This window comes from Nelumbo lutea, chromosome 7 (genome assembly GCF_056320005.1).
Source record: "Nelumbo lutea isolate HS-2025 chromosome 7, American lotus-T2T, whole genome shotgun sequence".
Classification (NCBI taxonomy): Eukaryota; Viridiplantae; Streptophyta; class Magnoliopsida; order Proteales; family Nelumbonaceae; genus Nelumbo; species Nelumbo lutea.
In genome coordinates, this window is record NC_142690.1 from 46462935 (window position 1) to 46480623 (window position 17689).

The following is a 17689-nucleotide window of genomic DNA, read 5'->3' on the forward strand; positions in this document are numbered from 1 at the left end:
TATGGATCTATTAAGTTTACATACCATGTGTTCCTAACCAGTAGCAATGAAGCCTTGCGGCGGCTGCATGTAGATATCTTCACTAAGATCTCCATTCAGGAACGCAGTTTTGACATCCATTTGCTAAATCTCGTAATCATGGTATGTTGCTACAGCTAGCAGGATCCTAATAGATATAAGCATGGCCACGGGCAAAAAGGTTTCCTCATAGTCGATGCCTTCTTTCTGAGTATACCCTTTCGCCACCAAACGAGCTTTGTAGGTCTCAATCCTACCATCGGGGCCCTTTTTCCTCTTGTAGATCCATTTGCAACCAATTGCTTTTACCCCGGAGGGCGGATCTATTAGAGTCCAGACTCCATTGACCTCAACCGAGTCCATCTCAGCTCTCATGGTCTCCACCCACTTTGGGAATCTATGTCCAACATAGCTTCCGCGTAAGTCACGGGATCCTCCTCACTAGTCAAGGCTTCCACCAGGTAATTATCCTGGTCATAACCATAACGGACTGGTGGCCTGGATACCCGGGTGGATCTTCTAGGTTGGTCACTACCTGGAACCTACGGGACACTCCCACTGATCTTGAGCTCTCCTCATCAAGAACTATTTCCTGACGATGAGAGTCCAAGATATAATCCGTCTCTAAGAACAGGACATCTCGACTACAGAACACTTTCTGCTCACTTGGGTCATAGAAAATATAACCCACTGAATCCTTTGGGTAGCCTACAAATAGGCAACGACTGGTCTTGGATTCCAACTTGTCCGCACTCGTCTTTTTAATGTGCGCATGACAACCCCAAATCTTCAAGTGTCTGACACTTGGTTTCTTTTCGGTCATAGTTCGTATGGAGTTTTTAGAACCGATTTGGTTGGAACCCGATTCAGCATGTAAATTGCGGTCTCTAGCGCATATCCCCAAAAGGATGTGGGCAATTCTTAGCGTATGAGAAGTGACCGAACCATGTCTAGCAATGTCCTATTCCTCCTCTCTGAAACACCGTTAAGCTGGGGTGTCATAGGAGGAGTCAACTGTTAGATAATCCCATTGGCCTTCAAGTAGACCTTGGATTCGTCAAAGAGATACTTGCCACCTCGATCTGATCGAAGGGCTTTAATTTCTCTCCCTAACTGTTTCTCGACCTCTTGTCTGAACTCTTTGAACTTTTCAAAGGATTCAGATTTATGTCTCATTAGGTACACGTAACCATATCGTGAGAAATCATCGGTAAAGGTGATGAAATACACATGTTGGTTGCGGGTCCTAACACTCAGGGGACCACATACATCACTATGTATAAGGTCAATTGTGCCTGTACATTTTTCAGGCTTACCGTTAAATGGCTGCTTTGTCATCTTGTTTCTATGGCAAGTCTCACAAGTGGGAAGGTTTTCTACAGTTAGAAAACTCAAAGGACCATCCTTTACCAATCTTGTGATTCGGTCAATACTGATGTGGCCAAGTCGGTAATGCCACAGGCATGTGGGACTATGTCACGAGTCCTTTTCTTGGGGATTTCGACCGACGTAGTTTCGATTAGAATAGTTTCTAGAGAAGGATGTAGAACATAGAGACCGTTCTCTAGTTCCCCGCATGCGATGAATTTGTTGTTCCTTTTGATAGTAATTGTATTACTAAAAGAGACAGTATATCCATCCACACAGTTTAGAAACGAAAATCAAATTTCTTCTTTGATTTTTTACATAAAGACAGTCTTTCAATACAAGAATCCCTTCTCTAAAATTTAATTCTACGGTTCCTGTCGCCGTAGCTGCAACACTTGCAGAAGTCCCCAAGTAAAGTGTCACCTCTCCGCTCAGCCTTTTGTTTACTTTGAACCCCTGTAGTGAATTACACGCATGAGTTGAAGCCCCGAAGTCAACACACCATGACACAAAAGTTACTAATAAATTAGTTTCCCTGACACAAGTTTCGAAAGTACCTTTCTTAGGTTCCAGTTTGGCAGGACAATTTCTCTTCCAGTGGCCGGCCTGCTTACAGAAGTGACAGGCATCGGATGCCTTGTCTTTCTTTTGTTTCTTAGACTTAGTGGCCTTCTTCTAGGGTTTTCTCTTTGCCTTCCTCTTCTTTCCAGACTTGCCAGCTTCAATAAGCATGGCTATCGGCTCATCCTTCCTTATTAATTCCTCAGCTCCTTGCAACATATTGTTGAACTCTTGGACGCTGACATTCAGCTTGTTCATATTGTAATTCATAATGAACGGGTTGAAGGACGGAGGCAGAGAGTTGAGAATAGCATCGATCTGTGTGACCAGATCTAGCCCGGAATCAAGGGCCTCCAGCTCGTTTACGTAGCCCATGATCCGAAGACAATGGTCATGCACTTGCTGCCCCTTAGTCATCTATCCGGTCATGAACTATTTCAGGACCTTTTGTCGAGTTGAACGATTCTGCTCTTCGTATATAGTCTTCAGACTATCCAATATGTCTTTAACGAGTTCGATCTGATCGAACTGCCTCTGTATCGGATTGTCCAAAGAGGCTATGATATAGCAGCGGGCCAGGGAGTTTTTATCCTCCCATTCTTAGTATTCTCTCCTTCGGGCCTCAGAAGCCCTGTCCCCCGAACAATCCGAAGCAGGATTTTTAGCCACCTTATTCAGTTTTTCTGAAGCCAGGACCAGCATAAGGTTTCTGTACCAGTCGGCATAATTGGGTGCCTTAAGCTTGTCATCGTCAAGTAACTTAGCAAATTGTCTGTTTGCCATTTTCTAGTAAAACAACAAAACATTAGTCCACAACCTTAGTTTGATTCATGTTGCCTACATAGATATGGCTTTTAATCCATGTTCCATTTTGATTTGTTCATCTCTAAGATTTCCCTCCTTTCTCAGTGATGGAGACGAAGAAAATGTCTCTGGAAATGTGGGAAATCACATAGGGTGTGTGGAGCCAACTGTTTCAGCTGCATAACCCCACCACCTTTCTGCGACGGATCATATCCACTCATCAAATGAGTTTCCCTTTGGCCTCTGTCAGACAAGGTTCAGAGTCGTTTTCAGGTAAACCTTTCTGTCCAGTGAGTGCTCACCCATCATATTCAGGTTACGCCAAGGTACCGTGAGAGAGTTCCCATTTTCTGGTGTAGCCCTTCCCACATCGGTCTATGATGCCCCTATCATCTTATGAAACACTCTGACAGACCCAATCTAGTCTGTGATGGTCCGAAACTGATTTTCAATTCAAGAATTAATTCAGGAAAGATCTGAAATTAATATTTCTAATTTTACACAATCGTAAATCAGACATGGACTGTTCGCACCACCTGCAAAACAGAAGTTAGTCACTAGGGTTGCAGTTTCATAAACTGCAAAACGCAGAATGCGATCCCTGTTAGACAGTTTTGTATGCCCTTAGCTTAATCAAATTGATGTACTTTATGAGTTTATTGTAAATGAATAAAAGTGCATATTTGATTCATGTTCCCTTGGTATGTTTCTGTGTAATACCCTTAAACTGGACACTTAATGAGACTCGTGTTAGTTTACAATGTTCACAGCTAGTGGGTCGGTCTGGGGAGAACTATCCTGACAAGGCTGACACTGTGGTGCCACCAAGTCGGTTGGGGTGGCTTGTCTCAGCTACCGGGGTGAGACCCTAGGCACATACAGTGTGGGATTAATTGAATCTTTGAACTGGGCCAGATTTCCAGTATTGCCCTGGACCTTGGAGATTAATGGGCAAAACTGGAAAGTTACACCCGACCCCTAAACTCGATTATGATACTGCACTAGATGTCGGATTGGGCTGTCTTCGATATACCAATCAGTGAGATCCTTAGCGGGGGTCAAAACCTGGGTATGTTGGGACAGTCTGAGAATTCATCTGAGTGGGTGATCATAGTGACAGGATCAGCCCTTTTGTCGGATAAAGGTAATGATCGGGGATGCACTCTCACTGATGGAAACCAAGACTGCCGGCAGCCGATTTCAATCGTTGAGATTTGTTTTGCAAAATATATTTTATATGAGATATAAAAAGTATATATATATATATATATATATATATATATATTATGGTTTTGAAATGTTTGCAAAATGTTTTAATTCCCGGGGTCCATACTTGAGAGAGTGCAACACTGTTCCTTGCAGCCGAGGGAGAGGTCCTCTCATGTTGGGCAGTGTATGATCATTATGGGCTGAGAGGTTGAGTGTAAGGCCATTGAGGAAAATACTTGATGGGCTAATCTTGCATTTGCCCACAGTCCCTGGGTGTTACAAGGTGGCTTGGCCCAGGGACCACTTAGGGTAAGTGTTGGGCCCATATAGCCCATCTGATGGGTTTTCAAGGGGTGCACTGTCCATAACAGTGTATTCGGCCAGGCCTTGTAACAAAGGCTGTGATGAACCCATGTGGCTGATGTGTAGATCAATGTTTGGGTCCCACGCCATACAAGGAAGCCCAACTGGGTAGCAGTTTGGAAGGCTTAATGAATACATAACCCTTAATGGGCCTTAAGCCCATTTCGAACTGGGCTAATTTGATTAGTCTTTAAGGGGCGAATTCTGAGATAAGATCAGCTGATAGGATTGGGCCCACACCCTATCCACTCAGAGAGTCCAAGATCTAAATGAGATTTAGATTTGGAAACTTCCTAATTAGATTAGGAGCTGGCTGATCTAATTTGCAGATAAGATAAGGATTATCCCTTATCTTAAAGGGACTTCTAATCTAGATATGATTTGGGTTAGCAACTCCTAATGGGATTAGGAGCTGATCCCTTTAAGTTTATAAAAGGAAGAGGGGGCGGCAGCCTTTAGATATCAAAGAGACTCACCAGCAACAGTCTTGTCTTTAGAGCTGAGATCACAGAAGAGAGAATTCAGCACCCTGCAAATACTCTCTAGCATCCTCCTTCCTGCAGCCGCCGCCTATTGCAGTTTGATCTCCATTCCTTGGGGTAAATCAAGATTGGATCTTGATTCCAATCTTTTGGAGAAAAGATTGGTAGGAATTGTATTCACAAGCTGTCCAGGTGATTCTTGGGAAGAATCAAGTTCTTAGGAAGGACACTGTTGATTCTGCTCCACCTTGCACTGTGCCATCTTTAGTGGGAGCATATTTTCGTTTCTACTTTGGGCGTGAACAGCTCCATTGAGAGATATTGTTTCTCTGTATCAGGTATTATCTTTCTCTCCTCCTTTTGGTTCAGATCTGGTTTAGTTTATGGTTCAAGAATGATCATTGAAAATATGATTTTCTAAATAGGGAATTCGATTCCCAGTTGAAGGGAAAGAAAAATTTTTTAAATTCGCCCTCCTTTATTCCGCAATTTTGGGCGTCCGTATGATGGATTTCCTATCCCTTCAGTGGTATCAGAGCCATGGTTCAAATCTTGAACCATTCTGTTTCAGATCTGAACCTACGCAAATAGGGAGAAGGCGTTCTACCCAATTTGAGCAAATATGGGTTTTGGGAAATTTGTTCCCAAAACAGATGGGAAAATAATCTGAAATTATTTTTAATTAAATCTGATTATTATTTAGAATAGTTCTTTATAATTTTCTAGATTTATGGGTTGTTCGTACAAGAGGAGATCGAAATCTTGATTTGCGTAGGGAGAACTGCAAGATTTGCAGTTTTTGAATTGAATTTATTACATTTGGTCTGTAAATAATTTTTTTTTTATTTTTAGATTCAATGTATAGGCATTCGATCTGATGTAATAATTAATAGAAATAGGATTTCTATTTATTTTTAATTTTGGATCGAAGATGGCGGTGCAGAGAAGGAGATTTCGCAGATGGGAGATTCGCTATCTACGATTTGCAGTTTGAGAAACTGCAATCTGTGATCTAACCTCTGTTTTGTAGGATGGAGTGTGCGGACAGCCCTATCCTAACAAGGTTGACACTGTGGTGCCACCAAGTCGGTTGGGGTGGCTTGTCTCAGCTACCGGGGTGAGACCTTAGGCACATATAGTGTGGGATTAATTGAATCTTTGAACTGGACCAGATTTCCAGTATTGCCCTGGACCTTGGAGATTGATGTGCAAAACTAGAAAGTTACACCCGACCCCTAGACTCGATTATGATACTACATTAGGTGTCGGATTGGGTTGTCTTTGATATACCATTCAGTGAGATCCTTAGCGGGGGTCAAAACCTGGGTATGTTGAGACAGTCTGAGAATTCATCTGAGTGGGTGATCATAGTAACAGGATCAGCCCCTTTGTTGGACAAAGGTAATGATCGGGGGTGCACTCTCACTGATGGAAACCAAGACTGCCGGCAGCCGATTTCAATCGTTGAGATTTGTTTTGCAAAATATATTTTATATGAGATATAAAAAGTATATATATTATGGTTTCGAAATGTTTGCAAAAGGTTTTAATTCCCGGGATCCATACTTGAGAGAGTGCAACACTGTTCCTTGTAGCCGAGGGAGAGGTCCTCTCTTGTCGGGCAGTGTATGATCATTATGGGCTGAGAGGTTAAGTGTAAGGCCATTGAGGATATACCTGATGGGCTAATCTTGCATCTGCCCACAGTCCCTGGGTGTTACAAGGTGGCTTGGCCTAGGGACCACTTAGGGTAAGTGTTGGGCCCATAGAGCCCATCTGATGGGTTTCAGGGGGTGCATTGTCCATAACAGTGTATTCGGCCAGGCCTTGTAACAAAGGCTGGACTGAACCCATGTGGCTAATGTGTAGATCAATGTTTGGGTCCCACGCCATACAAGGAAGCCCAACTGGGCAGCAGTTTGGAAGGTTTAATGAATACATAACCCTAAATGGGCCTTAAGCCCATTTCGAACTGGGCTAATTTGATTAGTCTTTAAGGGGCGAATTCTGATATAAGATCAGTTGATAGGATTGGGCCCACACCCTATCCACTCAGAGAGTCCAAGATCTAAATGAGATTTAGATTTGGAAACTTCCTAATTAGATTAGGAGTTGGCTGATCTAATCTACAGATAAGATAAGGATTATCCCTTATCTTAAAGGGACTTCTAATCCAGATATGATTTGGGTGAGCAACTCCTAATGGGATTAGGAGCTGATCCCTTTAAGTCTATAAAAGGAAGAGGGAGCGGCAGCCTTTAGACATCCAGACACACAATCACCAGCAACAGTCTTGTCTTCAGAGCTGAGATCACAGAGGAGAGAATTCTGCACCCTGCAAATTCTCTCTAGCCGCCTCCTTCCTGCAGCCGCCGCCTGTAGCAGTTCGATCTCCATTGCTTGGGAGAAATCAAGATCAGATCTTGATTCCAATCTTTTGGAGAAAAGATTGGTAGGAGTTGTATTCACTAGCCGCCCAAGTGATTCTTGGGAAGAATCAAGTTCTTAGGAAGGACACTGCTGATTCTGCTCCACCCTGCACTGCGCCATCTTCAGTGGGAGCAGATTTTGGTTTCTACCTTGGGCGTGAACACCTACGTTGAGAGATATTGTTTCTCTGTATCAGGTATTATCTCTCTCTCCTCCTTTTAGTTCATTTGGTTCAGTTTATGGTTCAAGAATGATCATTGAAAATATGATTTTATAAATAGGGAATTCGATTCCCAGTTGAAGGGAAAGAAAAATTTTTGAAATTCCCCCTCCCCCCCTTTATTCCGCAATCTTGGGCATCCATATGATGGTTTCCTATCCCTTCAGTGGTATCAGAGCCATGGTTCAAATCTTGAACCATTCTGTTTCATATCTGAACCTGCGCAATTAGGTAGAAGGCGTTCTACCCAATTTGCGCAGATATGGGTTTTGGGAAATTTGTTCCCAAAACAGATGGGCAAATAATCTGAAATTAATTTTAAATAAATCTGATTATTATTTAGAATAGTTCTTTATAATTTTCTGGATTTATGGGCTGTTCGTACAAGAGGAGATCGAAATCTTGATTTGCGTAGGGAGAACTGCAAAATTTGCAGTTTTTGAATTGAACTTATTACATTTGGTCTGTAAATAATTTTTTTTTTAATTTTTAGACTCAATGTATAGGCATTCGATCTGATGTAATAATTAATAGAAATAGGTTTTCTATTTATTTTTAATTTTGGATCGAAGATGGCGGTGCAGAGATGGAGATTTCGCAGATGGGAGATTCGCTATCTGCGATTTGTAGTTTGAGAAACTACAATCTGTGATCTAACCTCTATTTTGCAGGATGGAGTGTGCGAACAACCCTGATTAACTGTTTTTGTTTTTCTTTTATTAGTTATTTAATTTCAGATTATTTTCTTGAATTAAGGATTTAATTAAAAATCAAACCCTAGACCCATTCGAACCAATATTGGTTCAAACTGTTTGGACCAATTCTAGGGTTTAATCAAGGCTGAAAGTCAGCCCTAATGGGCCTAAGGATTGATATAATTAAATGGTTAATTCGGCCCAGCCTGTAAAGGCCCAGTTTTAAATAGTTAAAACTGCAAAAGCCCATTTTAAAGGATAAAGCTATATGGGTCGAACTGGGTAACCCTAATTCAGCCCATATACCTAGATAATATTAATGGTTAATATTATGGAATTTTAACGGACTTCCAACGGGCCTTACAGATAATTAATTGATTGGATTAATTTATCCCTACATGAGATGTATGGATGTGTGATGTGCTGCGTACATGGGCCATAAGTACTTGGCCCATGCTCATTCGACAGTGACTCTTGCGCACACCATGGCTGAATGCACATCATTGCCATGGTGTCCCTATTGCAGTTCGATCTCCATTCCTTGGGATAAATCAAGATTGGATCTTGATTCCAATCTTTTGGAGAAAAGATTGGTAGGAGTTTTATTCACAAGCCGTCCAGGTGATTTTTGGGAAGAATCAAGTTCTTAGGAAGGACACTGCTGATTCTGCTCCACCTTGCACTGCGCCATCTTCAGTGGGAGCATATTTTCGTTTCTACCTTGGGCGTGAACACCTCCATTGAGAGATATTGTTTCTCTGTATCGGGTATTATCTCTCTCTCCTCCTTTTGGTTCAGATCTGGTTTAGTTTATGGTTCAAGAATGATCATTGAAAATATGATTTTCTAAATAGGGAATTCGATTCCCAGTTGAAGGGAAAGAAAATTTTTTTAAATTCGCTCTCCTTTATTCCGCAATCTTGGGCGTCCATATGATGGATTTCCTATCCCTTCAATCCCTCCATCTGCAAATCTCCAGTGCTGCCGTCTTCTTCAATCAAGAAAATAAAAATAAAACAGAAATCATATTTCTATTAATTAATTACATCCTTGATTGAATCCTATACATTCAGTCTAGAAAAAAAAAATATTTTATAGACTAAATTTAATAGAAAATACAAAAGGAGAATGCGCGGACAATCTGCGCCAAATCTGCACTTCGATCTCCAAGTACGAACAGTCCATTAAATCTAGAAATAAATCAAGAACAATTATAAATAAATTTCAGATTTAGACAAAATTAATTTCAGATCAATTGCCCTCAACAAGAAACAGTTTCTTGAACAAAAATACAGCAATCTATGCAATACCCGGATAGAACAGCTTCTACTGAATTGCACAAGTTCAGATCTGATTTCTTGGTTCAAGTTTCGAACCTGTGGCTCTGATACCACTGAAAGGGATGATAGAATCCATCGTATGGATGCCAAAACTGTTGCGTAATGGGTGGGCGAATTTCAAAATTTTTTACCTACCTTTCAACTGGGAATCGCATTCCCTGATTTTAGAATCAAGATTCAAGGATCCTATTTGAACCAGAACCGAACCAGATCTGAACCAAAAGAGATGGGAGTAATTATACCTGATCCAGATAAATAATATCTCCCAAAGTTGGTGTTCACGCCCAAGGAAGACACCAAGATCTGCTCCTGCTGAAGATGACACAACAACTGTGGAACAGAACCAGCAGAGTGCGTCCTACACACTGAATCCTTCACAAGAATCCTTTGGAAGCAATGAGCACTGAACTGAATCAGCCTTTCAGCAAAGACTGATATCAAGAACTCTTTCTTGATCTTTCTCTGACAGAGAAATCGAACTGCAGTAGATGGTGGCGGTTGCAGAAGGAGAAGGCTAGAGAAGAAGATGGCGAACTGCTTTTTCTTCTCTAGGGTTTCTGAGATCCTATCTCAAAACTGTAGGGTGTTCTGTGTAATCCATAGGGTTCGAATTCTTGTAATTCGAATAGGGTTTCCTCCAGTTGCTTAATGATTAAGAAAACCTCCTAATCATATCAGGAGTTGCCCTTATCCAAATCTATATATGGATTAGAACTCTTCTTAATCTTATCTGCAGATTAGATAAGCTTTTGGGCTCATCCTAATCTCAGACCCGCCCCCTGTTAATGACTGATCAAATCAACCCAATTAGAAATGGCCTTTAGGCCCAATAAGAATCAAGTGCTCAAAAGTCTTCCAAACTGATGCCCAGTTGGGCTTCTTCGTATGGCGTGGGACCCAAGCATTGATCTACACACCAGCCACATGGGTTTGGCCCAGCCTCTGTTACAAGGCCAGAGCCCAGTGAACCCCCTGAGCCCATCACATGGACCCTATGGGCCCAACACTTACACTAAGTGGTCCCTGGGCCAAGCCATCTTATAAAAACCTAGGGATTGTGGGCAGGTGCAAGATTAGCCCATCAGATATTATCCCAAATGGCCTTACACTTAATCTCTCAGCCCATAATGATCAAACACTGCCCGACAAGAGAGGACCTCTCCCTCGGCTGCAAGGAACAGTGCTGCACTCTCTACTCACATGGATCCCAGGAATTAAAACCATTTGCAAATATTTTGAAACCATACTTAGGTATATATCATATATATAAAAATTTTGCAAAACAAAATTCCAACGATTGAAATCAACTGCCAGCAGTTTGGTTTCCATCAGAGAGAGTGCATCCCCGATCATTACCTTTGTCCGACAAAGGGGCTGCTCTCGTCACTATGATCACCCACTCAGATGAATTCTCAGACTATCCCAACATACCAAGGTTTTGACCCCCGCTAAGGATCTCACTGATTAGCATATCAAAGACAACCCAATCCGATACCTAGTGCAGTACCATAATCGGGTGTAGGGGTCAGGTGTAACTTTCTAGTTTTGCCCATCAATCTCCAAGGTCCAGGGCAATACTGGAAATCTGGTCTGGTTCAAGGGTTCAAATAATCCTACACTGCATGTGCCTTGGGTCTCACCCTGGTGGCTGAGACAAGCCACCCCAACAGTTGGCAACCCACCAGTATTAGCCTTGGTAGGATAAATCTCCCCAGACTTATCCAACGGCTGTGAACATTTAAAACCAACACAAGTCTCATTAAGTCTCTAGTTTTAGGGTCTTACATAGAAGTATACCACACAACATGAATCAAACATGTACTTCATTTATTTACATTAAATATCAAAAGTACATCAGAATTTATTGAAGTTAAGGGCATACAAAAAACAGCCTCTCCATGCTTGGTTTGGCAAATTTAGTGAAGTAGTGAAATAGTTCGGAATAAGATAATGTCAAGTTGACCACTGAGTATTCAGCTATGATTCTGAAGCCGGGAAGATCTTGCTAGTGGTTTATGTGGATGACATAGTCATAACTGGTAATAATTGATGTGGGATTGATAGACTGAAGGTCTTTCTACAAGATCACTTTCAAACAAAGAATCTCAGGAAGTTGAAGTATTTCTTGGGTATAGAAGTTGCTAGATCGAAGCAAGATATAGACATGTCAGAGGAAATATGTTCTCGACCTATTGGAAGAAACTAGACTATTAGGTGCTAAGCTAGTTGAAACTCCCATGGAACCAAATGTGAAGTTGGGCAGTGATACAGGTGAATTATTTGGTGATCCCAGAAGGTATAGAAGGGTAGTGGGAAAACCGAATTACTTAACTATTACTAGACTAGATATCTCCTTTGCTATTAGTGTGGTAAGTCAATTCATGCAAAGCCCTTGAGTTCCTCATTGGGAAGCAATTCTTATAATTGTACAGTATTTGAAGGGGGCTCCAAGCCGTGGGTTATTGCACAAGCCAGGAGGAAGTGTCGAAATAGTTGGCTATACAGATGCAGATTGAGCAGGTTCAATATCTGACAGGAGATCCACTACAGGTTATTGTACGTTTCTTGGAGGAATTATGGTGACGTTGAAGAGCAAAAAGCAAACTGTTGTAGCAAGGAGTAGTGCTGAAGTAGAATATAGGGCCATGGCACACACTACATGTGAACTAGTGTGGTTGAAAAATCTTTGGCAGGAAGTTAGGTACTCAATAAGAAAACCCATGAAATTATACTGTGAAAACCAAGCTGCAATTCACATCTCATGCAATCTAGTTTTTCATGAAAGGACTTAACACATAGAGGTAGGTTGCAATTTTGTAATGGAAAAAGTCCTTACTGGTGTCATAAGTATAGAGCATGTAAGAACAAGTGATCAATGGGCAGACTTGTTTACAAAAGGGTTGAGTTTGGAAAGAGTGAATTATATATATAACAAGCTGGGACTATATGACATATACTCTCCAGCTTGAGGGGGAGTGTTAAGAGTCAGCTAAGGATATTTTTGTCTTTTCATCATGAGTTAAGATGTGTTTTGTTTGTTTTGTACTGCGTTAAGTTACATGTCCCATACTTAAGTAGGGGCATATTAGACATTGTACTTTGCTTTGACAAATATATATATAAATATATATGGTCGGCTGAGAGGGTCTCTTTGACTTCTCAGATCGACACTTATTCTTCTCTTCTTCATCCTCTCTTCTTCTCCCTTTCTCTTTTATATTTTTGAACCTGGTTCGACTGAACTATCAACAGATATACATTATAATGAACTAAGAATATGCTCAGCCCACAATAAGAAAGAACAAACACATTTTTTTATGAGCAATGGAGCATTTTATTAAGATTTATAAAGGTAAACTGACAAGTGAATACAAAAGCAGATTTCTCCCAAAAGGCACTAGTTGTTGCCTTGAAAACAAGCAAAATTACAATTGAGTCCAAAATAAGTGATCCCTGTTCACCCCTTTCTTAGCTAGTAGGTCTGCCATCCCATTTGCCAATCTCCTCTCCCAAACACATAAACAGAAAACTAACCAGCCCATTAACCATTAACAACCATAAACATAAAAGGTCACTACACTATATATAGTCTTCTTTGCATGCTTCCCAGCCATCTTAGTCTACTTACCCTTATTTTATCACCTATTTAAGCTACTTCTAGATCTCTTTGAAAAGTTCATTTCTGATACTATCCTTTCTATAGCTTTCCCACTCATGCATCTCAACATTTACATTTTTGAGGGACTCATTTTTTGGACATGTTTCTTAATTACCAAACACCCTGGTCCACATAATACTGCTAGTCTTGTAACTGTTTTATAAAATTTTCCTTTTAGCCTGGGTGGTATTCTCCTAACTCATGAGGCTCTAGATGTACACCTCCATTTTTCCCATTCTACTCTAATTATATGAGGAACATCCTCCTCAATCTCTCCCTTGTTATTGATTATCCAACCAAGATAATGAAAGAGGACATATTGAGATATCTCTTGGTCTCCAATTCTAAATGTGTTCGATCTCCAATCCCATTTTTATAAAATTTGCATTGCATATATCTGTTTATATCCTACTTAATTTAAAACCTCGTGTTTCTAAGGTATTTGTCCAGAAATCTAATACTGCATTTAATTCTTCTTTACTTGTATCAATTTATACTATATCATTAGTGAATAACATGTACCATACAACCTCCTCTTGAATATTTTTAGTCATTTGATCCATGATTTATGCAAATAACTAAGGGCTAAGTGCTGACCTTGGTGAAGTCCCACATAATTGGAAACTCTAATGTCTCTCTCATTCTTTCTTGAAACTCTAACATATGATTTGTCCAGATGAATGAATACATATTAATGCACTCCTTTCTCTAACCTATGTTCTAAATCTCCATAGAAATGCAGAACTAAAAGATATTGAATTAAGAAGAGAAATAGGTGGCTCCTCTAATGGTGAAAGCTGAAAGAGTAGTTTTCAAAATTAGCATTTTCTACAATAGTAGTGAATAATCCTGAGTATGTAACCTAAGTTAATGTCTATTGCAGTTCATTTATTTGATGGAATGGATTTTTTTAGCTTCTAATCTCTCTGTGTTTATACCCCAGGGGAATCTGGAATTAAAAGATTTTGATATAAGAAAGGAAACAGGTGGCTCCTCTAATAGAGCCGTTCAGAAGGATTTGAATGCTAACGTAACGGAAAATTTCCTCGAAATTCATCTTTTCTGGGCTGGAAAGGGCACTTGCTGCATACCTGAGGATGGTTATTATGGACCATCTATCTCAGCTATTGGTGTTACTTCAGGTAATATATCACAAATTAACAAACCAAGTTTAATTTGTTAAAACCTACAATGTACCAATGTTTCTCTTCTAATCAATTCATGTGTTGTATCAAAATTTGGTAGTTCAGACTTTGCAACATCTGGTAGTGGCCTTCCACCAGCAACAACTTCATCTAGAAAGAAAAAGACAAGCTTGATTGTTGGAGTTGTGGTTTCTGTTGTTGTTGCAAGTTTAGTGTTGGTTTTTGCAATTTTGTACTTGAGAATGAAAAGGCTATACACCGATGAGGAAGAAGGTAATATTGTCAATTTCAATATTGGTTTTTATAGTGTCTCCATAGTTGTTAGGTTGAGATCAAATTGTGGAAGCAAAATTGACTTACCCATATAAATTGTTGAAGCAAACTTAAAATCCATTTGCTGATGGACATCTCATGCTTTGTGATCTACTTCGATGCTTAATAGAACACTGAAAGAGGGATGTGATCCTCCATTCAAAATATTGTGGATTGGTTTCATTCATTTCTTCTTAATATTACTAAAATTGAGTGGATGGAATCAGAATGTTATGACAGAAAATATTCAAGAAAGCACTGCTATAAATTGTAATCTTGTTTCTGGTATAAATTTGCAGAGCTTCTAGAAATAGGTCCCAAGACCAACACTTTCACTTATGCTGAATTAAGAGCTGCTACAGAAGACTTCAGTTCAAATAATAAGCTAGGAGAGGGAGGATTTGGACCTGTTTATAAGGTAAGATGCATAAACATTGTATAATCCCAATTCCATCTTCCAAAGATGCTTTACCTCTTTAATTCTGTTTCTACCAAAGTCAACTCAAACTCCTGAGGATTAGAGTCCAATCCCAATCCCATCTTCCAAAGATCTTTTCATTGTTAATTCTGGTTCTAACAAAAATATAATTAAACTTTAATTAAAAGATTGAGTGACTCATACCCCGTTTGGAATGAAGAAAGATTTACAATTATTATGAAGCAAAGTAAATGGCATTTTGGATACTCATTCATAGAGTTTTGTTTCAGTTTTTTATTGTGGTAGAGAACACTAATTGCTTCAGTGATGTATCCGTTTTTTGGGGTCCTCAAATCAGCTTGAGTCTCTCTGAGATTAAGCTATTTTTTCTCCCAAAGGTTTTATCTTTATAATTTTATTAGTTCAGGTTCTATACCCAGTTGTTTGTGTGGGAGCTAGGCCCCTAGGAAGTGATTGAGCTAGGCCTGTTCTATGCAAAATTTCATTTGATTAAATTATTATAAAAGGAGAAAGATCATTATACCATGTTGTAAGACTTGGACCAGACCCGACAGTTGGACGATCAGGCTCAGGAACCAGAGGGCATTCTGGAATTTTCAATCCTGTTTTTTCCCCCAGTAACTGTCTGCTACTAACCAGGGCGAACTGTTGAAAACTTACTAGGTTTGAATGACCCAGCTGATTCTATGACCTACTTGGGTCACCACTTTATCATATATTACAAAATAATAAGAGGGGACTTGAACTAGCATCTATTTATAAAAGAAATGCATATCACCATCAAACGACAATACTATTTGTGTTTGTTTTTTGTTTATTTGATGCCTATACTAATCAAATATGTATCTATTTTTTATAAAAACATGATTTACAAGACTTGAACCAGAACTACTTAAATGATGATTATAAAAATGACCATATAACCACAGCAATACACATGATATGGGGTGTGTGTGTGTGTACAGTTTGATACATGGTCAAGCCTTAAAACATTGATGCACACAATATATGTATGGCATATTTGTGATACTATTGCTTGGTGCAATAGTAAAATCTCATGCCGACTAGGGATGTAAACGGATCGGATTGGATTCGAATCAGGGTATAACCGAATCCAATCCGACACTGTTAAGGGGAGATCCAATCGGATCTCATAAATGTGGATTTGAATTCAAATCCAATGAGACCGTCAGATCTTCGGATCTGATCTGATCTGATCTGATATTTTAAAAAAATAAAGAAATTATTAAAAGAAAAATAAAATATAACAATTTAAATAAAGAAACACAAAAAGTACAAGTATCTTTCAACTATTAGTATTTTGATCATATATACATGTTTTTATTAAAAAATAAATAATATAATAAATTTACAAAAATGTAATATAAATAATATATTTATAAATAAATAAATAACATATATATCGGATCGGATCTTCTCTGATCGGATAGGGGTGATCCAAATCCAATCTGATTTCTGATTGGATCCTATTATCTGACCCAAAGATCTGAACTGGGGAGATCCAAATTTGACAAAATAGGATCGGATCTGATCCATTTGCACCCCTAATGCCAACAAATATGCTTGTGTGCACAGTTTGATGAATGGTCTGAGCCTTAAAACATTGATGCACACAATATATGTATGGCATATTTTTGATATAGCTAGGGGCTATTGCTTGGTGCAATAGTAAAATCTCAGGCTGACAGTGTGAGAAATGTTGGTTTGAGTTAGAGAACAGTCGCTTTGTGTAGATAATGCCTAATGCCTAATGGCCTATATCTGGAACCAACATTGGATAACAACCCTTGTCTTGGTGATTTTTGTTACTTACGCTACCCGTAGTTATTTTTCTCTCTTTTTTTGTGAACCTTATACATACTTTTTCTCAACCAAATGAGATTAACATATCTGTAGATTTATATATAAAGACGGCGCCCATTGACTTCCTGCTGGTTATCTGTTGTTTTAAAGGGAACGCTTCCTGATGGGAGGATCGTGGCTATAAAGCAACTCTCATTAGGATCCAACCAAGGAAAGAGACAGTTTTTAACAGAGATTGCCACAATATCTGCAGTGCAGCAACGCAACCTTGTGAAATTGAATGGATGTTGTGTTGATGGCAAGAAACGGCTGCTAGTTTATGAGTACCTTGAAAACAAGAGCCTTGATCAGGCACTCTTTGGTAGGAACTTGTTGCAGTAGTCATAATTTCTCCTTGCAGCTCTATAAGACACTTCATCTGTAGATGCTCTGAAAAGTTATCTTTATCCAAATTTACCACTTCTTTGCAGGGAAAAGTGGTCTACATCTTGATTGGCGGACCCGCTATAAAATATTGCTGGGGACAGCAAGAGGTCTAGCTTACCTTCATGAGGAGTCAAGGCTTAGGATTGTGCACAGAGATGTGAAGTCTAGCAATATTCTGCTTGATGCTAATTTTGATCCAAAAATTTCTGATTTTGGTTTGGCCAAGTTGTGTGATGACAAGAAGACCCATATCAGCACCCGAGTTGCGGGGACAATGTAATACCCAATCTCCAACCGTTCACCTGCCTCACTTATTCTATTCTAATTGCTCGCTCCTCATGTTCACTTGTACTCATTTATATTAAATTATCTGTGTTCATCTCTAGTTTTGATGT

At 39.6% G+C, this 17689-nt stretch overlaps 1 protein-coding gene across 4 annotated transcripts in view; it reads left to right on the plus strand.

Moving 5' to 3' along the window:
* Positions 1-17689, plus strand: part of LOC148846253 (putative LRR receptor-like serine/threonine-protein kinase At1g56140) — a 130388-nt gene that overhangs the window by 111927 nt on the left and 772 nt on the right. For all 4 annotated transcript variants that reach the window (XM_088954469.1, XM_088954468.1, XM_088954466.1 and 1 more), the window contains exons 19-23: positions 14092-14290; positions 14399-14566; positions 14905-15023; positions 17019-17229; positions 17339-17570. In XM_088954469.1, the coding sequence (XP_088810595.1) occupies positions 14092-14290; positions 14399-14566; positions 14905-15023; positions 17019-17229; positions 17339-17570 (929 nt within the window). The remainder of the gene's footprint in view (positions 1-14091; positions 14291-14398; positions 14567-14904; positions 15024-17018; positions 17230-17338; positions 17571-17689) is intronic.